At 58.2% G+C, this 23,575-nt stretch overlaps 1 protein-coding gene across 1 annotated transcript; it reads left to right on the plus strand.

The window, feature by feature from the left end:
* Positions 1 to 1,628: 1,628 nt before the first annotated feature.
* ITGA10 (integrin subunit alpha 10) lies at positions 1,629 to 23,109 on the plus strand. The gene is made up of 30 exons (XM_038162089.1): positions 1,629 to 1,692; positions 2,660 to 2,771; positions 4,172 to 4,269; positions 5,073 to 5,152; positions 5,236 to 5,350; positions 5,422 to 5,549; positions 6,783 to 6,931; positions 7,963 to 8,113; positions 8,580 to 8,745; positions 8,825 to 8,898; positions 9,650 to 9,794; positions 10,459 to 10,607; positions 10,682 to 10,825; positions 11,609 to 11,812; positions 13,370 to 13,500; positions 13,941 to 14,110; positions 14,627 to 14,769; positions 15,044 to 15,151; positions 15,624 to 15,709; positions 15,789 to 15,930; positions 16,687 to 16,779; positions 17,420 to 17,496; positions 17,594 to 17,677; positions 17,924 to 18,008; positions 18,613 to 18,726; positions 18,819 to 18,893; positions 19,900 to 20,013; positions 21,269 to 21,361; positions 22,002 to 22,115; positions 22,857 to 23,109. Exons 1-30 carry the CDS (start codon positions 1,641 to 1,643, stop codon positions 22,926 to 22,928), a joined length of 3,468 nt encoding a protein of 1,155 aa, XP_038018017.1. The 5' UTR covers positions 1,629 to 1,640; the 3' UTR covers positions 22,929 to 23,109.
* The last annotated feature ends 466 nt before the right edge of the window (positions 23,110 to 23,575 follow it).

Here is a 23,575-nt window from a genome sequence, read left to right on the forward strand (position 1 = left end):
GCCCCCAAACCTGGCTCTGATCATGAACCCGGGGCTGATGCCCCCCTAAACCCAGTTCTGATGCTAAACCTGGTCCTGATGCCCACCTAAGCCTGCCCCTGAACTGGGGGCACTGGGATGGACTGGGGGCACTGGGATGGACTGGGAATGCTGGACTGGGGACACTGGGGGGGTAGTGGGAATGCTGGACTGGCACTACTGGGCTGAACTGGGGGCACTGGGATGGACTGGGAATGCTGGGATGGGGGCACTGGGATGGACTGGGGGCACTGGGTGGAACTGGGAATGCTGGACTGGCACTGTTGGACTGGACTGGGAATGCTGGACTGGGGGCACTGGGATGGACTGGGAATGCTGGACTGGGAGCACTGGGATGGACTGGGAATGCTGCACTGGCACTGCTGGGCTGGACTGGGAGCACTGGGATGGACTGGGAATACTGGGCTGGGAGCACTGGGATGGACTGGGGACACTGGGATGGGCTGGGAATGCTGGACTGGGGGCATTGGGATGGACTGGGGACACTGGGATGGGCTGGGAATACTGGGCTGGGAGCACTGGGATGGACTGGGGACACTGGGATGGGCTGGGAATGCTGGACTGGGGGCACTGGGCTGGACTGGGAGCGCTGGACTGGGGACACTGGGCTGGACTGGGAATGCTGCACTGGCACTGCTGGGCTGGACTGGGAGCACTGGGCTGGACTGGGAATACTGGGCTGGGAGCACTGGGATGGACTGGGGACACTGGGATGGGCTGGGAATGCTGGACTGGGAGCACTGGGCTGGACTGGGGACACTGGGCTGGACTGGGAATGCTGCACTGGTGCTACTGGGCTGGACTGGGAGCACTGGGCTGGCACTGCTGGGCTGGACTGGCCCCGTGCCTCAGTTTCCCCGTGTCCCGCCGGGGCGGGGCCGTCTGGAGCTGCACAGTCGCTGTTTGTCTGTTTTTTTCTGGTTTTCTCCTCATTCCTTGGGTTGGTTTTTTATTTTTAATTCCTCCTGAAAATTCCAGCCCATCCCACAACCTCTGGCAGCACAAGTTTCCCTCTGTCCTAAATCGCCGACTTGGAATTTTTTTCCCTTTTTTTTTTTTTTTTTCCTTTTCATTTTTTTTCCCCCTTTTTTTTTTTTTTTTTTTTTTTTTTTAAACTCAGCCCGGCTGGTGGCAGTGTCACCGGGAGGACGTGGCAGCCCAAAATCCACCCAAAATCCACCCAAACTCAAACCAAACCCCACCCAGCCCCCCCAAAACCCCTTTTCCACCCCGTCCCCTCCTGCCTGTCCCCACAGCGAACACCCAGGTTCTGTGTGGCAGAAATTCAGATTTTTCCCACTCCATTTCCCAAAAAAAAAAAGGAAAAATCCCCTTCGAACACCCAGGACCCCCAAAAAAATCCTGCACCCACCTCCTCCCTTCTCCCCTCTCTTTTTTCCCTGGTTTTTACCACTTTGCCTGGTTTTTTTCCCTTGAAATTTCGCCTCCCCCCCGTCCAAAACCGCATTTATTTTTAGCAGCCAATTGAAGATGAAGGAGGAGGGAAAATAAACGGAAAAAAAGAGGAAAAAAAACCCAAAAAACCCAAAAAAACCCACGGGGATTTTGTGCTGCTCGGAGTCCGAGCTGGAGCTGCGGCCATGCGGGGCGTGGGGAGCCGGGGGCTGCTCCTGGCGCTGCTCCTGCTCCCAGGTAACCCCAAAAAAATCCATTTATTTGGGGCAATTCGGGGCTAAAATTGGGATCGGGATCGGGATTGAGCTCTAGGTTGGGATTGGGGTTGGAATAATCCGGGGGCAGCCACGTGGGGTTCCTCCCTCGCGCCTCTCTCTGAATTTCTGGGGGATTTTGGGATTAAAACCGACCCGTTTTGGTCATTTCCCCCCATTTAATTTAATTTTTTGAGGGAGAAAACACCAAAATCCCTTTAAAACCGACCCGTTTTGGTCATTTCCCCCCATTTAATTTAATTTTTTGAGGGAGAAAACACCAAAATCCATTAAAACCCGACCAGTTTTGCTCATTTTGCCCCTCCTAATTTATTTTTGAGATTATTTTGGAGGGAGAAAACACCAAAATCCATTAAAACCTGACCAGTTTTGGTCATTTCCCCCCATTTAATTTAATTTTTTGAGGGAGAAAAACACCAAAATCCCTTTGGATTTAGGCCGGGCTCAAGGGGAAACTCCAGATTTAGGTCGGGCTCAAGGTGGGAAGGGGAATTTGTAAGAGGAACTAAAACCCGGGTTTAATGGGAAAATCTTATTTTTAATGGGAAAAAATCTTATTTTTAGTAGGAAAATCTTATTTTTAATGGGAAAATCATATTTTTAAATGGAAAAATCTTATTTTTAATGGGAAAAATCATATTTTTAAATGGGAAAAATCATATTTTTAATGGGAAAATCATATTTTTAAATGGAAAAATCTTATTTTTAATGGGAAAAATCATATTTTTAAATGGGAAAAATCATATTTTTAATGGGAAAATCATATTTTTAATGGGAAAAATCTTATTTTTAATGGGAAAATCTTATTTTTAATGGGAAAAATCTTATTTTTTAGTGGGAAAAATCTTATTTTTTAATGGAAAATCTTATTTTTAATGGGGATTTTTGGGGGAAAAAAGGGAATTTCCGCCCCTCCTTTCCCCCCGCAGGGCTCGCCGAGGGGTTCAACATCGACGTGGGGAGTTCCAGGGTCTTCTGGGGGCCACCGGAGTCCCAGTTTGGCTACCGGGTGCTGCAGGCGGGGGGGGATGGGGACAAGTGGTGAGTGAGCCCCGGGGGGATGGGAAACTGAGGGAGGAATGGGGAAACTGAGGCAGGGAATGGGGAAACTGAGGCAGGGAGGGGGAAATGAGGGAGGAATGGAAAAATGAGGGAGAAATGGGGAAACTGAGGCAGGGAATGGGGAAACTGAGGCAGGGAATGGGGAAACTGAGGCAGGGATGGGGGAAATGAGGGAGGAATGGGGAAATGAGGGAGGAATGGGGGAAACTGAGGCAGGGAGCGGGAAACTGAGGCAGGAAAGGGGAAACTGAGGCAGGAAAGGGGGAAATGAGGCAGGGAATGGGGGAAACTGAGGCAGGGATGGGGAAATGAGGGAGGAATGGGGGAAACTGAGGCAGGGAAGGGGGAAACTGAGGCAGGGATGGGGAAATGAGGTAGGAATGGGGAAACTGAGGCAGGGAGGGGAAAACTGAGGCAGGGATGGGGAAACTGAGGCAGGGATGGGGAAATGAGGTAGGAATGGGGAAACTGAGGCAGGGATGGGGAAATGAGGGAGGAATGGAAAAATGAGGGAGAAATGGGGAAACGGAGGCAGGGAATGGGGAAACTGAGGCAGGAATGGGGGAAACTGAGGCAGGGATGGGGAAATGAGGCAGGGAAGGGGGAAACTGAGGCAGGGAAGGGGGAAACTGAGGCAGGGATGGGGAAATGAGGTTGGAATGGGGGAACTGAGGTAGGAATGGGGGAAACTGAGGCAGGGAGCAGGAAACTGAGGCAGGGATGGGGAAACTGAGACAGGAAGGGGGGCAGTGAGGTGGAAAAGGGGAAACTGAGGCAGGGATGGGGGAAATGAGGTTGGAATAGGGGAAACTGAGGCAGGAAAGGGGAAACTGAGGCAGGAAGGGTGGGGAGAGGGGGGGAAGGGGAAACTGAGGCAGGAATGGGGGAAATGAGGCAGAAAAGGGGAGAAGGGAGGGGGAAACTGAGGCAGGGAGGGGAAGGGCGGGGAGGGAGGTTGAGGCTGGGACGGGGAAGCACGGGACGGACGGACAGACGGACAGACGTGGGTGGCACAGCCTGGCGCGGTGCCCACCCTCCAAAAACGTGGCCGGCTCTCGGGGCGGGGTGGTGACATCCTCGATGTCCCCGTGGGTCTGGGGGGGGTCCCTGGGGCTTTGGGGGGTCCCAGTTTGGGGGGTCCCGGTTTGAGGGGTCCCTGTGGACTTTGGGGTTCCCCCTGAGTTTGGGGGGGGTCCCTGGGGATTTCAGGGGTCCCTGTTTACCTTGGGGTTCCCTGCGGGGTTTGGGGGTTCCTGGGGGTGTCACTGTACATTTGGGGGTTCCCTGGGGGTTTGAGGGGTGTCGCTGTGGGTCTGGGGGTCCCTGGGGGTTTGGGGGTTCCCCGTGGGGGTTGAGGGGTCCCCTTTTTGTCCCCCCAGGCTGCTGGTGGGGGCCCCGTGGGACGGCGATGGCCAAGGTGACATCTACAAGTGCCCCATGGGACCCCAAAACTCCTCCTGTGCCAAGGCCAACCTCGGTACTGGGGGGGGAGAGTGGGGTCACATTTGGGGTTCCCTGAGGGGTTTGAGGGGGGTTCACTGTGGGTTTGGGGGATCCCTGAGGGGTTTGGGGGTTCTCTCAGGGGTTTGGGGGGTTCACTGTGGATTTGGGGTTCCCTGGGGGTTTGGAGGATGATGTCCCCGTGGTTTGGGGTTCCCTGGGGGTTTGGGGGTCCCTGTTGATTTGGGGTTCCCTGGGGGTTTGGGGTTCCCTGAGGGTTTGGGGGTCCCTGTGGGTTTGGGGGATGTCCCTGAGGGTTTGGGGTTCCTGTGGATTTGGGGTTCCCTGGGGGTTTGGGGGTTCCTTGTGGGTTTGGGGGATGTCCCCGTGGTTTGGGGTTCGCTGTGGATTTGGGGGATGTCCCTGTGGATTTGGGGGATGTCCCTGTGGATTTAGAGTTCCCCGTGGGTTTGGGGTCCCCGTGGGTTTGGGGTCCCTGTGGTTTGGGGGTTCCCTGTGGATTTGGGGTTCGTGTAGATTTGGGGTCCCTGTGGGTCTGGGGGATGTCCCCATGGTTTGGGGTCCCCGTGGTTTGGGGTTCGTGTGGATTTGGAGTCCCTGTGGGTCTGGGGTTCCCCATGGTTTGGGGTTCCTGTGGATTTGGGGGTTCCTGTTGTTTTGGGGTCCCTGTGGGTCTGGGGGATGTTTTGGGGCTCCCTCTGCCTCTGCCCCTCCCCGTTCCGGCTGGGGGTGCTGCAGTACGGGCAGCCCCCCCCAGCCCCGAGCCCCGCCGCTGTTTTGGGGTCTCCCGGGGGCGCTCACCCCCTTTTTGTCCCCGAGGGGCCGCGGTCCCGTGGCTCGGCAGCGGCGCCGGCCGCCTGGGCATGACGCTGGCGGCGTCCGGGGACGGGGGATTCGTGGTGAGCGCGGGGAAACTGAGGCACGGGGTGCGGCGGGGGGGGTGTGACGTCCCTGCCGTGACCCCGCGCCGCTTGTCCCCAAGGCGTGCGCCCCGCTCTGGTCCCAGGAGTGCGGCAGCTCCGTGTTCAGCCCCGGCCGCTGCGTCCGCCTCAACCGGGAGCTCCGGCCGCTGGCCACCGTGGCGCCCACGGCCCAGCGTGAGTGCGGTGGGACGTCCCGGGGCCTCCTGGGACGTGCCACCCCCCGGTGTCACCGTGTCCCCTGCCAGGCTGTTCCACCTTCATGGACATCGTGGTGGTTCTGGACGGCTCCAACAGCATCTACCCCTGGGAGGAGGTGCAGGCCTTCCTCGGGAACGTCCTGGGCCGCTTCTTCATCGGGCCCGGGCAGACCCAGGTCAGGCTGCGGCGCCTCGGCGGGGCCACCACGGTGTCCCCGAGGCCGGGGTGGTGTCCCCAGGGCACGGGGACTCTCTCCAGGGCAGTGCTCTTACCCCTGGGGTGATGCCGTTGTCCCTTGGGGTGATGCCAGCCTTGGGGTGATGGCATTGTCCCTGGGGTGATGACATTGTCCCTTGGGGTGATGCTATTGTCCTTGGGGTGATGGCATTGTCCCTGGGGTGATGACATTGTCCTTGGGGTGATGCCATTGTCCCTAGGTTGATGTCATTGTCCCTTGGGTGATGCCAGCCTTGGGGTGACAGCATTGTCCCTGTGGTGATGGCATTGTCCCTGTGGTGATGGCATTGTCCCTGGGGTGATGCCAGCCTTGGGGTGATGGCATTGTCCCTAGGATGATGGCATTGTCCCTGGGGTGATGGCATTGTCCCTTGGGTGATGCCAGCCTTGGGGTGACAGCATTGTCCCTGTGGTGATGCCATTGTCCCCTGGAGCGATGCCATTGTCCCTTGGGGTGATGACATTGTCCCTGGGGTGATGGCATTGTCCCTTGGGTGATGCCAGCCTTGGGGTGACAGCATTGTCCCTGGAGCGATGCCATTGTCCCCTGGAGCGATGCCATTGTCCCTTGGGGTGATGCCACCTGGTGTGGCACCTTGGCCGCCACGGTGTCCCCAGGGCTGGGGTGCTGTCCCCAAGGCAAGGGGACTGTCTCCAGGGCAGTGCTGCTGCCCCTGGGGTGATGTCATTATGATGTCATTATGATGTCATTGTCCTTGGGATGATGTCATTGTCCCTGGAGTGATGCCAGCCTAGGGGTGATGCCATTGTCCACCCTGGGCAATTGAGGGGTCTCCGGGGATTTGAGAGTTCCCTGTGGGTTTGGGGGTTCCCTGGGGCTTGAGGGGTTCCCTGGAGGTTTGGGGGTTCCCTGGGGGTTTGGGGGATGTCCCCCTGGTTTTGGGGGTTCCCTGGGGGTTTGGGGGATGTCCCTGTGGCTTTGGGGGTTCCCTGGGGGTTTGAGGAGTCCCCATGAGTTTGAGGGGTCCCTGCAGACTTTGGGATTCCCTGGGCTTTGAGGGATGTCCCCGTGGGTTTGGGGATTCCTTGGGGCTCAAGGGGTTCCTTGTGGTTTCGGGGGTTCCCTGGGGGTTCGGGGGGTGTCTCTGTGGTTTTGGGGGTTCGGGGGGTGTTTTGGGGCTCCCCGCGGCTCTGACGGTCCCCGTTGCAGGTGGGGGTGCTGCAGTACGGGGAGCACCTGGTGCAGGAGTGGGCGCTGGGGCAGCACCCCACGGCCCGGAGCCTGCTGGAGGCCGCGCGGAACCTGACCCGGCAGGAGGGGAGGGAGACCAGGACGGCCATGGCCATCCGGGAGGCATGGTGGGGCTGGGCTGGGGCTGGGGCGGGACTGGGGTGGGATTGGGGCGGGATTGGGGTGGGACTGGGGCTGGGATTGGGGTGGGATTGGGGCTGGGACTGGGGCGGGATTGGGGTGGGACTGGGGCGGGATTGGGGTGGGATTGGGGCTGGGATTGGGGCGGGATTGGGCTGGGGCTGGGCTGGGATTGGGGTGGGACTGGGGCGGGATTGGGCTGGGATTGGGGTGGGACTGGGGCGGGATTGGGCTGGGATTGGGGTGGGACTGGGGCGGGATTGGGGTGGGATTGGGGCTGGGATTGGGGTGGGATTGGGGCTGGGACTGGGGCGGGATTGGGGCTGGGATTGGGGAGGATTGGGATGGGATTGGGGGCAGAGTTGGGATTGAGGGCAGGATTGGGATTGGTAGTGGGGCTGGGATTGGGGTCAGAGCTGGATTTAAGGTCTAGGCTGGGATTGGGATTTGAATAAGGATCGGGATTGGAACTGGTATCAGGTTTGGGATCAAGTCAGGATTTGGATTGGGGTTGGAGTCAGGAGTGAGTCAGGACTTGGGATTGGGAGAGGGAGTGGGGCTGGGATTGTGGTCAGAATTGGGATAAAGGTCTTGGTTGGGATCGGGATTTGAATAAGGATCGGGATTGGAATTGGTATCAGGTTTGGGATCAAGTCAGGATTTGGATAGAGTTGGGGTCATGACTGAGTCAGGATTTGGGATTGGGAGAGGGAGTGGGGCTGGGATTGGGCTCGGAGTTCGGTTTAGGGTCTAGGTTAGATCAGGATTTGAATAAAGATCGGGATTGGAATTGGTATCCTATCATTGGATCAAGTCAGGATCAGGGCTGGGAGCAGGATCAGGGTTGGGATCAGGATCAGGATCAGGGCTGGGATCAGGATCAGGGCTGGGATCAGGATCAGGGCTGGGATCAGGATCAGGATCAGGGCTGGGATTGGGGTCCGGATCAGGGCTGGGATCCGGATCAGGACCGGGCAGAGTTTAGTTTGGGGCCGAGCAGGGGCTCGCTGTCCCACAGCACCGAGTCCTTCAGCGCGGCGCGGGGCGGGCGCCCGGGGGCGGCGCGGCTGCTGCTGGTGGTGACGGACGGCGAGTCCCACGACGGCGACGAGCTGCCCGCCGCGCTGGCCGAGTGCGAGCGCCGCAACGTCACCCGCTACGCCGTCGCCGTGAGTGCCGCCGCGTCTCTCCTGGCGGGGGAAAGCCAGGCGCGATTCCCCCCGGGAACATCTCCCTGGGGTTCACGTTCTCTGAACGTCGGAGAAGGAAACCACGATTCTTGTGTTGGGCCGAAGCAGAATGCAAGATGGAGGTGGTTTGCCCAGAGGGAGGGTGTTTGGTTCCGTGGCCTGGCAGGGCCAGGAGAGCGTGTGCGTGTCGCGCTGTCACGGGACAGTCACGGGACAGCCGGTGGAGGAGCGCAGCTCTGTGCAGCTGTGAGCGAGTGCGTGGCAGGTTCAGTTTTAGATGAATAGAACACGGTAGAATAAGGTGCCTCACCAGCCTTCTGATAAGGTGGAGTCCTCCTCGTCATTCTCTCCCCTCATCGCGGCCATCTCACCGTGAGGCCCCTGCCACCCCCCCTGCTGTCCCCTGCAGCCCGGGGGCTCCTGCTGAGCCCCGTCCCTCCGCCAGGTGCTGGGGCATTACCTGCGGCGGCAGCAGGACCCCGAGGATTTCATCCGGGAGATCAAGTCCATCGCCAGCGACCCCGACGAGAAGTACTTCTTCAACGTCACGGATGAGGCCGCCCTCAATGACATCGTGGACGCTCTGGGAGATCGGATCTTCAGCCTGGAAGGTGCTGGCTGGGGCTGGGGTGCTGGGAAGGGCCGGGGATTCCAGCTGGAGGAGCTGAGTCTCGTTCCTCCTCTGTTCAGGCACCCACGGGGACAACGAGAGCGCCTTCGAGCTGGAGATGTCCCAGATCGGCTTCTCCATCCACCACCTCGAGGTGATCCTGTCCCCGTCGAGTCAGAGATGTCACAGAGCTGTATCAGAAGGCTGAATCCACTTTCTTAGGACACCCATTCCTTTTTATACTCAGGAGGACCTGACTGGTCCTTCAATCAAAACATTGGCTGGTTGAGAAGCCACCCTTTGGTGACCAACACACGTTCACAAACACCGGGCGCAGCGAGTTGAGAGAAGAATTGTTTAGAATTCTTTTCTCCGAGCTTCTCGCAGCCTTGGGAAAGTTGTTTGTGACCCCAGTGAAGGGTGGAGAACAGCCCTCAGCCCGTCCCAGCCCTGGCGTGGCTGTGGAAGGAAGGAGTGAGGACTCTGACTCCCTGTTCTTAGAAGGCTAAATTATCATTTTTTGACACCATCTTACCTAAAAGAATGCTGACCTGTACTAAAGAACGCAGGAAGGACACAGACAGAAGGTTAAAAAATAATAATTAAAAATTCGTGACTCTCTCCAGAGCCTCAATTGGTCATTAAGTGAAAACAATTCCCATGAAACCAAGGAAACAGCCGCCAGTTTGGGCGATTTTTGGTAAACAATCTCCAAACACATTCCGAAGCAGCACAACGCAGGAGAAGCCAATCAGATAATTACTGGTTTCATTTTTCCCCGAGGCTTCTCAGCTCCCCAGGAGAAAATCCTGGGCGAGGAGGTTTTTCCCGGAAAACACGACGGTGACAGCGGGGGCCTGGGGATGTCGAGGCCTTGCGGTGACGTGTGCCACCCATCCCAGCAGGACGGGATCCTCTTTGGAATGGTCGGAGCCCACGACTGGGAGGGGGGCGTGCTGGAGGAGCGGCAGCGCGGGCGCCTTGTCCCAGCCCGCGAGGCGTTCCAGGAGGAATTCCCGCCGCAGCTGAGGAACCACGCGGCCTACCTGGGTACGGGGGAGCCCCGGGGGCGTGGGGTGAACCGGGCGTGCCCCACGTCCTGCTCCCGGTCTGGGGTGGATCAGGGGTGTTCCGCGTCCTGGAGATGGGGGGTGAGGTGGGGGTGCTTTGGGGAATGGGTGTTTGGGGGGGCTCTGGGGATACAGGGATGTCCTGGATATTTGGGGTGCCCTGGGGATACTCCATGGAATGAATATTTGGGATTCTTGGTGATACAGAAATGTCCAGGAAATTTGGGGTGCCCTGGGGATGCTCCATGTCCTCGATATTTGGGGTGCCCTAGGGATGCTCCATGGAATGGGTATTTGGGGTGCTTGATGATAACAGAAATGTCCAGGAAATTTGGGGTGCCCTGGGAATACTCCATGGAATGGATATTTGGGATCATCAGTGATACAGAAATGTCCCGGATATTTGGGGTGCCCTGGGGATGCTCCATGTCCTGGATATTTGGGGTTTTCTGGGGATGTTTTGTAATGATGACAGAAATGTCCTGTAAATTTGGGGTGCCCTGGGGATACTCCGTGGAATGGATATTTGGGATCATCGGTGATACAGAAATGCCCTGGATATTTGGGGTGCCCCAGGGACGCCCCAAACCCGGATATTTGGGGTGCCCCGGGGCTGTGCCTCCCCCTGACCCTGCTCCCCCCAGGGTACTCGGTGTCCTCGCTGCAGCTGCCGGGGGGGCAGCGCCTGTTGGTGGCCGGTGCCCCCCGCTTCCAGCACAAGGGCAAGGTCGTCCTCTTCCAGCTGGGCCCCGCGGGCGCCGTGACGGTGGCCCAGGCGCTAACGGGGGACCAGGTGAGGGGTGCTGAGGGGTCTTGGGGGCGGGAATTTGGGGCTCCCCCCGGCCTCACAGCCCCCCGCACCCCCAGATCGGCTCCTACTTCGGCAGCGAGGTGCTGGCCCTGGACCTGGAGGGAGATGGGGACAGCGAGCTGCTGCTGGTGGCCGCGCCCTCCTACCTGGGCGGGCAGAGCTGGGAGATGGGGAAGGTCTACCTGTACCGGGTGGGGCAGGTGAGGGGGCAGGGGGAGGGTCTGGGGGGTGTGGGGCAGGTGAGAGGGGCAGGGGCAGGGTCTGTGTGTACCTGTGGGGCAGGTGAGAGGGCAGGGGGAGGGTCTGTGTGTACCTGTGGGGCAGGTGAGGGGGCTACCTGTGGGGCAGGTGAGGGGGCAGGGGGAGGGTCTGGGGGGTGTGGGGCAGGTGAGAGGGGCAGGGGCAGGGTCTGTGTGTACCTGTGGGGCAGGTGAGGGGGCAGGGGGAGGGTCTGGGGGGTGTGGGGCAGGTGAGAGGGGCAGGGGCAGGGTCTGTGTGTACCTGTGGGGCAGGTGAGAGGGGCAGGGGAGGGTCTGTGTGTACCTGTGGGGCAGGTGAGAGGGGCAGGGGAGGGTCTGGGGGGTGTGGAGCAGGTGAGAGGGGCAGGGGAGGGTCTGGGGGGTGTGGGGCAGGTGAGGGGGCAGGGGAGGGTCTGTGTGTACCTGTGGGGCAGGTGAGAGGGGCAGGGGAGGGTCTGTGTGTACTTGTGGGGCAGGTGAGAGGGTCAGGGGAGGGTCTGGGGGGTGTGGGGCAGGTGAGAGGGGCAGGGGAGGGTCTGGGGGTGTGGGGCAGGTGAGAGGGATGGGAACCGGGTTGGACCGGGTTGGACCGGGTTGGACCGGGTTGGACCGGGTTGAACCGGGGCAGGGCGCCGCGCGGATCAGCGGGATGCAGAGGGATTGAAGGAATTCGAGGCGCTCGGGGGAGGCGTTGAGGGGGTCCCCGTCCCTTTGCGGGTACCGAGGGTCCCCCCGCACCCCCAGGAGCGCCTGAGCCCCGCGGGGTCGCTGCTCCCCGAGGCGAGGCCGCAGGATTGCAGGTTCGGCTCCGCGCTGGCTGCCGTGCCCAACCTGGGCCAGGACGGGCTGGCCGGAGCCGCGGTGGGCGCCCCGCTGGAGGACGGGCACCGCGGAGCGCTCTACGTGTTCCACATGGCCCCGGGCACGCTGCTGCCCCGCGGGCGCCAGGTGAGAGCGCGCCCGCACCGCGGGCACCGGGACCGGCGGCGGGGAGCGCTGTGCCGGAACGGGGACAGCCCGGGGACGGGGACGGGGACGGGGACAGCCCGGGGACAGGGACACGGAGAGGGAACGGGGACACCCCGGGAATGGGGACAGCCCGGGGACAGGGACAGCCCGGGGACAGGGACGGGGACAGCCCGGGGACGGGGACAGCCCGGGGACGGGGACAGCCCGGGAATGGCGACAGGGACAGCCCGGGGACGGGGACGGGACGGGGACGGGGACAGCCCGGGAATGGCGACAGGGACAGCCCGGGAACGGGGACAGCCCGGGGACGGGGACAGCCCGGGAATGGCGACAGGGACAGCCCGGGGACGGGACGGGACGGGGACGGGGACAGCCCGGGAATGGCGACAGGGACAGCCCGGGAACGGGGACAGCCCGGGGACGGGGACGGGACGGGGACGGGGACAGCCCGGGAATGGCGACAGGGACAGCCCGGGGTCGGGGACAGCCCGGGGACAGGGACAGCCCGGGAACGGGGACACGGAGAGGGAACGGGGACAGCCCGGGAATGGGGACACGGAGAGGGGACAGGGACAGCCCGGGGTCGGGGACAGCCCGGGGACGGGGACAGCCCGGGAATGGGGACATGGAGAGGGGACAGGGACAGCCCGGGAACGGGGACACCCCGGGAATGGGTACACCCTGGGAATGGGAACAGGAACAGCCCGGGAATGGGGACACCCCGGGAATGGGGACAGGGACAGCCCGGGAACGGGGACACCCCGGGAATGGGGACACGGAGAGGGGACAGGGACACCCTGGGAACGGGGACAGCCCGGGAAAGGGCACATGGAGAAAGACAGAGCGATACTCCCGCTGGTGGCCTGGCTTTCCCCAGGAGGGAAGGGGATTTGCGGGGAGTTCCGGAGGCGAGCTCTGAGAGAGGAATCGCGGATTTAGGAATAGGATAAAACGGGACAGGGGTTGGTGAGAGAGAAACGGAACCAGAAACAGCTTTACAAAGAAAACATTGCAAAAAAACCCCAAAAACCTGAGATGCTTTAGAGAAACAGAACTGTAAAAGATGTCTTGCATCAAGACCCACAACAGGGAATTTTAATTTTAATAATAATAAAAAAATTAATTAATAACAGTAATTATTATAATTATTAATAATTTGATTTTAATAATAACAATTGGCTTTAAAATTTTGACTTGATTTCATACCTTATTTAACTTTGTTTTGAAACTTTCTATTTCAAACGATCTTATTCTCTTTTACAAAACTAACCGAGCCTCTCAGTCGCCCCGTCCTTGGGCCAGAAAAGGGCTTAAAAAATTAAGAATTAAGAATTAAGAATTGAAAATTATAAATTAGAAATTAAAATTAAAAATGAAAAATTAAGAATTTAAAATCAATCATTAAAATTAAAAATTAAAATTAAAGTTTAAAAATTAAGAATTAAAAATCAATAATAAAAAATTTAAATTAAGAATTAAAAATTAAAAATTAAAAATAAGGATTAAGATTAAAGAGCGGAAAATGGGCGTTGGCAGCGCATCGAGGCGGCGGCGCTGGGCTGGAGCCTGCGCTACTTCGGGATCAGCGTGGACGGACGGACGGACATGGACGGGGACGGACTGGTGGACGTGGCCGTGGGGGCGCAGGGGGCGGCCGTGGTGCTGCGGTGAGCCGGGGACGGGGACAGCCCGGGAATGGGGACAGGGACCGGGACAGCCCGGGAATGGGGACAGGGACAGCCCGGGAATGGAGACAGGGACCGGGAATGGGGACAGTCCGGGAATGGGGACAGGGACAGCCCGGGAATGGGGACAGGGACCGGGACAGCCCGGGAATGGGGACAGTCCGGGAATGGGGACAGGGACGGGGACAGCCCGGGAATGGGGACGGGGACAGCCCGGGAATGGGGACCGGGACAGCCCGGGAATGGGGACAGGGACGGGAATGGGACATGCAGAAAGGACAGGGGGACATTCAGGAGAAAAGGCTCTCCGTGCCTCAGTTTCCCCTTGTGAGGGAACCCGGGACCCTCCCAGCGCTCTCCACTCCTAAGCCCGGATCAGGACAGGCTGTCCCTGTCGCCGCTGAGGTGGCCGTGTCCCCCAGGTCCCGCCGGATCCTCCAGGTGGCCGCGGCGGTGTCGGTGGAGCCGGCGGCCGTCAGCGTCACCCGGCGGAACTGCCGGCGCGGCGGCTCCGCTGCCGTCTGCCTCCGCGCCCGCGTCTGCTTCCGCGGCCACAGCCGCGCCCCGAGCGCCCCGCAGGGCACGGGGATCGGTGAGTGCGGGCCGGGGGGGCTGCAGGGGCCGGGGAGCGCCCCAGGAACATCCCAGAAACATCCCAGAAACATCCCAGAGCATCCCAAAGGGTCCTTGGAGCCTTCCCAAAGGGTCCTGGTTGGGTGGGGAGCATCCCAGAAACGCCCCAGAGCATCCCAGAGCATCTGAGAGCATCCCAGAGGATCCGGGGAGTGTCCTTGGAGGGTCCCTGGCTGTGCCTGGAGCATCCCAGAGCATCCCAAAGGGCCCTGGAGCACCTCAGAGCATCCCAGAGGGTCTTGGAGCCTTCCAGGAACATTCCTGGAGCATCCCTGGCTGGGCCTGGAGCATCCCAGAGCATCCCAGAGCATCCCAAAGGGCCCTGGAGCATCCCAAAGGGTCCTGGAACCTTCCAGGAACATTCCAGAAGTATCCCAAAGGGTCCTGGAGCATCCCCGGCCTTCCCGCAGTCCCTCCCAGCGGAGCGGCCGCCCCCGCCGGTGTCCCGGCCGCTGAGGCGCCCCCTCTCCCGCAGATCTCCGGTACAACGTGTCCCTGGAGGAGCGGGGCCCGGGATCCCGAGCCGCCTTCGACTCCGGGGCCCGCCGGCTGCTGCAGCGCCGCGTCGAGCTCCCGCTGGGCCGCCAGAGCTGCGCCCGCGTCCCCTTCCACGTCCTGGTCAGCGCCGGGCCCCGGGGGGCTCCTCCCTGCCCCGGGGGGCTCCTCCTTGCCCCGGGACCCCGGGGGGCTCTTCCTGGCCCCGGGGGTCCCCTCCCTGCCCCGGGGGTCCCCTCCCTGCCCCGGGGGTCTCCTCCCTGCCCCGGGGGTCCCCTCCCGGCCCCGGGGAGCTCCTCCCTGCCCCGGGGGTCCCCTCCCTGCCCCGGGGGTCTCCTCCCGGCCCCTCCGGCGGGGTCCGAGCGGGGTGAGGCTGATGGCCCCCCCGGTCGCGCAGGACACCTCGGATTACCTGCGGCCCCTCAGCCTGAGCCTCAGCTGGGCGCTGGACGCGGCCGCCGGCTCCGTGCTGGATCCCGCCACTGCCACCTCCCTCCGCAAACTGGTCAGTGCTGGGAGGGTGCGCCCGGGCACTGGGGTCACCCCCGGGCACTGGGATCACACCGGGATCACCCCCGGGCACTGGGATCCCACTGGGATCGCCCCCAGGCACGGGGATCACACTGGGATCGCCCCCGGGCAAGGGGATCGCCCCTGGACCCTAGGATCACCCCCCAGCACCGGGATCATCCCTGGGCATTGGGATTGGCACCGGGATCACCCTCTGGCACTGGGATCACCCCCAGACATTGGGGTCACCCCCAGACATTGGGATCACCCCCTGGGCACCAGGATCGCCCCTGAACCCCAGGAAGGCCCCCGGGCACTGGGATCACCCCCAAACCCCAGGATCACCCCTGGGCACTGGGATCATCCGCAGACATTGGGGTCACCCCTGGGCACTGGGATCACCCCCAGACATTGGGGTCACCCCCGGGCACTGGGATCACCCCGGGATCACCCCTGGCTCCTTCCAGATCCCGTTTTTCAAGGATTGTGGGGACGACGACGAGTGCGTCACCGACCTGGTGCTCAAGGCCACCACGGACATCGTGGGCTCCAGGTACCCCTGGTGTCCCCCCCGGTGTCCTCACGGTGTCCCTGGGATCCCAGGAGCGCCCTGTGACCCCCCCGGCCTCCAGGCAGAGCCCCCACATCCTGCGGAAGGGCCGGAGGCGGATGCTGGTGGAGGTGGAGCTGGAGAACCGGCAGGAGAACGCCTACAACGCCAGCCTGTGGCTGCTCCTGTCTGGGAACCTCCACTTCTCCAGCCTCGTGCTCCAGGTACGGCCTGGGGGGAGCCCAAATTCCTGAGGAGCACCTCCAAACTCTCACCAAATCCCTGAGGAGCACCTCCAAACTGTCCCACCAAATCCCTGAGGAACCCCTCCAAACTGTCCCACCAAATCCCTGAGGAACCCCTCCAAACCCTCACCAAATCCCTGAGGAGCCCCTCCAAACCCTCACCAAATCCCTGAGGAACCCCTCCAAACCCTCACCAAATCCCTGAGGAGCCCCTCCAAACCCTCACCAAATCCCTGAGGAACCCCTCCAAACCCTCACCAAATCCCTGAGGAACCCCTCCAAACCCTCACCAAATCCCTGAGGAGCCCCTCCAAGCTCTCCACCAGGGTAGAGATGGAGGCCCGGGTCCTTGGAGAACCTCTGGGTCGTTCTTGTCCCAGCCCATGGCAGGTGGGATGGGTTGGAATCCTTTGGGTCCCCAAACTCGTTTCAAGGGGGACAGGTGACTCCGTGGTGTCCCCAACTCCTCCCAGGTGGCATCTGGGTCTCCATGGTGTCCCCAACCTGTCCCAGGTGGCATCTGGGTCTCCATGGTGTCCCCAACCTGTCCCAGGTGGGAATTGGTCTCCATGGTGTCCCCAACCTGTCCCAGGTGGGAGTTGGGGCTCCGTGGTGTCCCCAGCTCGGTGGCAGATTGTGTTCTGTCGCTCCCCTGTGGCCCCCCAGGGGTCCATTGCTGCCACCTCCCAGTGTCCCCAGCCCCCAGCCCCGTGTCCCCGCGGTGTCCCCTGGCAGGAGCCCAGCTCGGTGAAGGTGGAGTGCTCAGCCCTGGGGGGGCACCGCCGGCGCTGCAGCGTGGGGTACCCCGTCTTCCGCTCGCAGGCCAAGGTAGGACCCCCGAGAGACCCCCAGGGAACCTCCACTCCTCCAGCCTCGTGCTCGGGGTACAGCCTGGGGGGAGCCCAAATCCCTGAGGAGCCCCTCCCAGTTGTCCCACCAAATCCCTGAGAGAACCTCCAAACTCTCCACCAAATCCCTGGAGAACCCATCCAAAATGTCCCACCAAATCCATGAGGAGCTCCTCCAAACTGTTCCACCAAATCCATGAGGAGCTCCTCCAAACTGTCCCACCAAATCCATGAGGAGCTCCTCCAAACTGTTCCACCAATTCCCTCCAAAATGTCCCACCAAATCCATGAGGAGCTCCTCCAAAATGTCCCACCAAATCCCTGAAGAGCATCTCCAAACTGTCCCACCAAATTCCCCCAGAATGTCCCACCAAATCGTTGAGGAGCCTCTCCAAACTGTCCCACCAAATCCCTCCAAACTGTCCCACCAAATCCCTGAGGAGCATCTCCAAGATGTCCCACCAAATCCTTGAGGAGCTCCTCCAAACTGTCCCACCAAATCCCTCCAAACTGTCCCACCAAATCCCTGAGGAGCCCCTCCAAGCTCTCCCACCGAGTCCCTGAGGAGGACCCTGTCCACCAAAGCCCCTCGGGACCCCCCAGACGCCCCCCCCCCGCAGGTGTCCTTCACCCTGGAGCTGGAGTTCAGCTGCTCCGTGCTGCTGGACCGCGCCGAGGTCGCGCTCAGGGCCACCAGGTAGGGCTGGGGCTGAGCCCTGGGGGCAGGGGCGGCGCGCCAGGGGCGTGGCTGGAATTTGGGGACACTCCCGAGTGTGTCCCCACCCCCCCCGCAGTGACAGCACCGAGGTGACACCGCAGGACAACGTGGTGGAGCTGGCTGTCCCCATCCGCTACGAGGCCAACGTGTTCCTGTCCAGGTGGGGCTGGGGGGGACACCCCCGAGGGATGTGACCCCCCCGTGTGCCCCCCAGAGTTGGGGGGGTCACTGATGGGGACACCCACCATGGATGTAACCCCCCCCCCGTGTGTCCCCCCCCAAAAACACCAAACTTCAGACTGGGGGGGTCACGATGGATGTCACCCTCTTTTGTGGGTGGGGGGGGTCACTGATGGGGACACCCACCATGGATGTGACCCCCCCCCGTGTGTGTGTCCCCCCCCAGTGCCACCAACCTGCCCCGCTACGAGCTGCCCCCCCCGGGCACCTTCACTGCCAGCTCCGGGCCCGAGTTCACCACCACGCTGAGGGTGAGCTGATGAAGATGATGGTGATGATGGTGATGATGGTGATGATGGTGATGATGATGATGGTGATGGTGATGATGGTGATGATGGTGATGATGAAGATGATAGTGATGGTGATGATGATGATGGTGATGAAGATGATGGTGATGGTGGTGATGAAGATGATGGTGATGATGATGGTGATGGTGATGATGATGATGAAGATGATGGTGATGATGAAGATGATGGTGATGATGATGATGATGATGGTGATGATGATGGTGATGATGATGATGGTGATGATGGTGATGATGATGGTGATGATGATGGTGATGATGATGATGGTGATGATGGTATTGATGGTGATGATGGTGATGATGATGATGGTATTGATGAAGATGATGGTGATGAAGGTGATGATGATGATGATGGTGATGATGATGATGGTGATGATGAAGATGATGATGATGATGGTATTGATGGTGATGATGGTGATGATGATGGTATTGATGAAGATGATGGTGATGATGGTGATGATGGTGATGATGATGATGAAGATGATGAAGATGATGATGATGACGATGGGGGGCACCCCCGGCTCACCGTGCCCCCCCCATTTCCCCTTCAGGTGCAGAATTTGGGGTGCTACCCCCTGCAGAACCTCACCCTGCACATGGCCCTGCCCGCGCGCGGCCCCCGCGGCGCCCCCATCCTGTCTGTCACCGAGCTCCTGGCTGAAAATGTGGGTCTGGGGGACACCGGGGGGACACCGGGGGGGACATCGGGGGGGTCCCCCCAGTCTGTGCCCTCTGACCCCCCCGTGCCCCTCCCCAGGCCAGCTGCAGGCTGCACCCCCCCGATGAGGGCACCCCGGGGCCCCCCGAGGAGCTGCTGAGCACCCAGAGGCTGGTGGGGCTGGCTGGGCACCCCCGGGGTTGGGGGTTCTGGGGGGTCCCAAAAACTCCGGGGGGATTCAGGGGGTTCCCCAACACTACCAGGGAACTCGGGGGGTTCAGGGATTTGGGGTTCAGGGATTCGGGGATTTGGGATTCAGGGATTCGGGGATTTGGGATTCAGGGATTTGGGGTTCAGGGATTCAGGGATTTGGGGGTTCGGGGATTTGGGGTTCAGGGATTCAGGGATTCAGGGATTTGGGGGTTCGGGGATTTGGGATTCAGGGATTTGGGGTTCGGGGATTTAGGGTTTGGGGATTTTGTGGTTCGGGGATTTGGTGTTCGGGTATTTGGGTTCGGTGATTTGGGGTTTGGGGATTTGGGGGTTCGGTGATTTGGGGATTCAGGGATTTGGGGTTCGGGGATTTGGGGTTCGGTGATTTGGTGTTCGGGGATTTGGGGGTTCAGGGATTTGGGGTTCGGGGATTTGGGATTCAGGGATTTTGGTGTTCGGGGATTTTGGTGTTCGGTGATTTGGGGTTCGGTGATTTGGGGTTCGGTGATTTGGGTTCGGTGATTTGGGGTTCGGTGATTTGGGGATTCAGGGATTTTGGTGTTCGGTGATTTGGGGTTCGGTGATTTGGGGTTCGGTGATTTGGGTTCGGTGATTTGGGGTTCGGTGATTTGGGGATTCAGGGATTTTGGTGTTCGGGTATTTGGGTTCGGTGATTTGGTGTTCGGTGATTTGGGGTTCGGTGATTTGGGGTTCGGGGATTTGGGGTTCGGTGATTTGGGGTTCGGTGATTTGGGGTTTGGTGATTTGGGGTTTCAGTGATTTGGGGATTCAGGGATTTTGGTGTTCGGGGATTTGTGGTTCGGTGATTTGGTGTTCGGTGATTTGGGGGTTCAGGGATTTGGGGTTCGGTGGTTTGGTGTTCGGTGGTTTGGGTTTCGGGGATTTGGGGTTCGGTGGTTTGGGGTTCGGGGGTCGGGGTGCGGCTCCCCACCTCTCCCCGTTGCAGGACTGCTCCCGCGGCCGCTGCCCGGAGCTGCGCTGCCGCCTGGCCCGGCTGGGGCGGGGCGGGGGCGCCTGGGTCCGGCTGCGGCAGAGCCTCCAGCAGAGCTCCCTGCGCACGGTGAGGGCCGGCAGCCCTGAGCGCAGCCACAACACTGCCTTCAGTTTTGATTCATTTAATTTTATTATTATTTCGTTTAATTTCATTATTCTATTGAATGTTCTTATAATTCTATTGAATTTTCTTATAATTCTATTGAATTTTCTTCTTATTTTATTGATTTTTCTTATTATTTTATTGAATTTTCTTATTATTTAATTAATTTTCTTTTTATTTATTTCACTTTCTTATTATTTATTGAATTTTCTTATTATTTATTTAACGTTAAGATTGTATTTCATTTTATCATTGTTTTATTTAATTTTGTCCTTCTATTCGATTTTATTATTCTTTTATTTTATAATTTTAAAAATTTTATTTAACGTTGTTATTATTGCGTTTAATATTATTATTGTATTTCATGTCATTATTAATTTTAATTTTATTTTATTGTTTTATTTAATGCTACTATTATTGTATTTAACGTTACTATGATTTTATTTTATTTTGTGTTATTTTATTTTATTGGTTTATTTAATGCTACTATTATTTTATTTAACGTTATTATGATTTTATTTTATTTTATTATGATTTTATTTTATTTTATTATGATTTGATTTGGTTTTATTTTATTGTTTTATTTAATGCTATTATTATTGTACTTAACATTAATTTTATTTTATTTTTATTTTATTTTAATTTTAATTTTATTTTATTTTATTTTATTTTGTCTTATTTTATTTTATTGTTTTATTTAATGCTATTATTATTGTATTTAACATTAATTTTATTTTATTTTAATTTTATTTTAATTTTATTTTATTTTATTTTATTTATTTTATTTATTTATTTATTTATTTTATTTTATTTTATTTTATTATTTTATTTATTTATTTATTTTATTTTATTTTATTTTATTATTTTATTTTATTTTATTTTATTTTTTTTTATTTATTTTATTGTATTGTATTGTATTTTATTTTATTTTTATTTATTTTTTTTTATTTTTTATTTTTTTATTTTATTGTATTTTATTGTATTTTATTGTATTTTATTGTATTTTATTGTATTTTATTGTATTTTATTGTATTTTATTTATTTTATTTTATTTTATTTTTTATTTTATTTATTTTATTTTATTTTATTTTATTTTATTTTATTTTATTTTATTTTATTTTATTTTATTTTATTTTATTTTATTTTATTTTATTTTATTTTATTTTATTTTATTTTATTTCTCCCCCACACTCCAGCAGGCTCTGTTCTCTGTCCCCAGCTGCAGTTCCGGAGCCTGAGGATCGTCAGCAGCGTCTGGCTGGGGGTCGGGGGGGGGCTCCTGCTGCTGGAGGAGGGGGCGCAGCGCAGGGAGGTGGGACCCCCGACCCCCCCAATTCCCCAAATTCCCATCCCCCAAAATTCCCCGTTTTCCCCCAAAATTCCCCGTTTTCCCCTCCAAATTCCCCGTTCCCTGTCCCCATTCCCACCCAAATTCCCCATTTTCCCCCAAATTCCCCATTTGCCCCCCAAACTCCCCATTTGCTCCTCTCAATCCCGATTTGCTCCCCAAATTCCCCATTTCCCCCCCCAAATTCCCCATTTTTTCCCCAAACTCCCCATTTCCCCCCAAATTCCCCATTTTCCCCCCCAAATTCCCCATTTTTTCCCCCAAACTCCACATTTTCCCCCCTGAATTCCCCATTCCCCCTCCAATTCTTTCCCCCCAATTCCCATTTGCCCCCCAATTTCCCCATTTCCCCCCCAAATTCCCAATTTCCCCCCCCCAAATTCCCATTTTCCCCCCCAAATTCCCTTTTTTTTCCCCCAATTCCCATTTTTTTCCCCCAATTCCCATTTTCCCCCAAATTCCCATTTTCCCCCCCAAATTCCCAATTTCCCCCCCCCAAATTCCCATTTTTCCCCCCAAATTCCCATTTTTTTTCCCCCAATTCCCATTTTTTCCCCCCAATTCCCATTTTTTCCCCTAATTCCCATTTTCCCCCTGTCCCCAGCTGGAGCTGGAGCTGCTGCGGGGCCGCCGTGTCCCCGTGTCCCTCTGGATCCTGGGGGGCAGTGCCCTGGGGGGGCTCCTGCTGCTGGCCCTGCTCAGCCTCGGCCTCTGGAGGGTGAGGGGACACCGGGGGACACGGTGGCACCTTGGGGGGACACCGAGGGTGGCACTGAGGGGGGACACCAAGGGGGGAAATGGTGGCACTGAGGGGTGACATCGATGGGGGGGCATGGTGGCACCTTGGGGTGACACCGGGGCGGGCACTGAGGGGTGACATCGATGGGGGGGGCCACGGTGGCACTGAGGGGGGCATGGTGGCACCTTGGGGGGACACCCAGGGGACACCAGGGGACACTGGGGGGGGCACGGTGGCACTGAGGGGTGACGCCCAGGGGGGAAATGGTGGCACCTTTGGGTAACATTGAGGGAGGACATGGTGGCACTGAGGGGTGACACTGGGGGGGAGGCATGGTGTCACCTTGAGAGGGTCATGATGTCACCCTGGGGGAGGGTGGCAATGTCACCTTGGGGTGGTGACGGTGTCACCCTGGGAGAGGGCGGCAAGGTCACCTTGGCAGGGTGGCAGTGTCACCTTGGGGTGGTCATGGTGTCACCCTGAGGGAGGGTGGCAGTGTCACCTTGGCAGGGTGGCAGTGTCACCTTGGGGTGGTCATGGTGTCACCTTGGCAGGGTGGCAGTGTCACCTTGGGGTGGTCATGGTGTCACCTTGGCAGGGTGGCAGTGTCACCTTGGGGTGGTCATGGTGTCACCTTGGCAGGGTGGCGGTGTCACCTTGGGGCGGTCACGGTGCCACCCAGGGTGACGATGGCTCCGTTCCCACCCCCTCTCCCCCCAGCTGGGATTCTTCTCCCGCCCGAAGCCCTCCCAGGAGGAGGAGGAGGAGGAGGAGGAGGATGAAGAGCACTGAGGTGGCAGCACAGCGGTGGCAGCAGGACAGCCGGGACCGGCCCCGCGGCCGTGCCAGGCTCCGGGCTCGGGGCCGGGCCGGGATGGAGCCGGGGCAGAGCCGGGGCCGGGCCGAGGATGGAGCCGGGGCAGCACCGGGAGCGCGGCAGAGCCGGGGCCGGGGCAGAGCCGGGGCCGGGCAGCACCGGGAGCGGGGCCGGGCAGCGCCGGGGCCGGGCAGCACCGGCAATAAAGCTCCGGCCTGGGAACGGCTGCGCCTGCGGTGCTCGGGGACAGCAGCGAGCCCTGACCCGGGAAAGCTCGGGACAGCAGCGAGCCCTGACCCGGGAAGGGTCGGGACAGCAGCGAGCCCTGACCCGGGAAAGGTCGGGACAGCAGCGAGCCCTGACCCGGGAAAGGTCGGGACAGCAGCGAGCCCTCACCCCACACACAAACCCCAACCCCCGCTCCAATCTAGGCCACATCCAGACAAAATCCAGGCTCAAATCCTGCTCAAATCCAGGCTCAATCCAGGCTCAAATCCTGGCCAAATCCAGGCCAAATCCTGGTCAAATCCTGGCCAAATCCTGGCCAAATCCAGGCCAAATCCTGGCTCAAATCCAGGCTCAAATCCAGGCTCAAATCCTGCTCAAATCCAGGCTCAATTCC

This window comes from Motacilla alba, chromosome 25 (assembly GCF_015832195.1).
Source record: "Motacilla alba alba isolate MOTALB_02 chromosome 25, Motacilla_alba_V1.0_pri, whole genome shotgun sequence".
In the NCBI taxonomy this organism is placed as follows: Eukaryota; Metazoa; Chordata; class Aves; order Passeriformes; family Motacillidae; genus Motacilla; species Motacilla alba.

Coding starts and splice junctions, on each gene's coding strand:
- ITGA10 (XM_038162089.1), top strand. CDS start 1,641: ATGCGGGGCGTGGGGAGCCGGGGGCTGCTCCTGGCGCTGCTCCTGCTC. Junction 10,826..11,608: donor ACCTGTACCGGGTGGGGCAG/GTGAGGGGGCAG, acceptor CCGCACCCCCAG/GAGCGCCTGAGCCCCGCGGG. Junction 18,009..18,612: donor AGTTCACCACCACGCTGAGG/GTGAGCTGATGA, acceptor TTTCCCCTTCAG/GTGCAGAATTTGGGGTGCTA.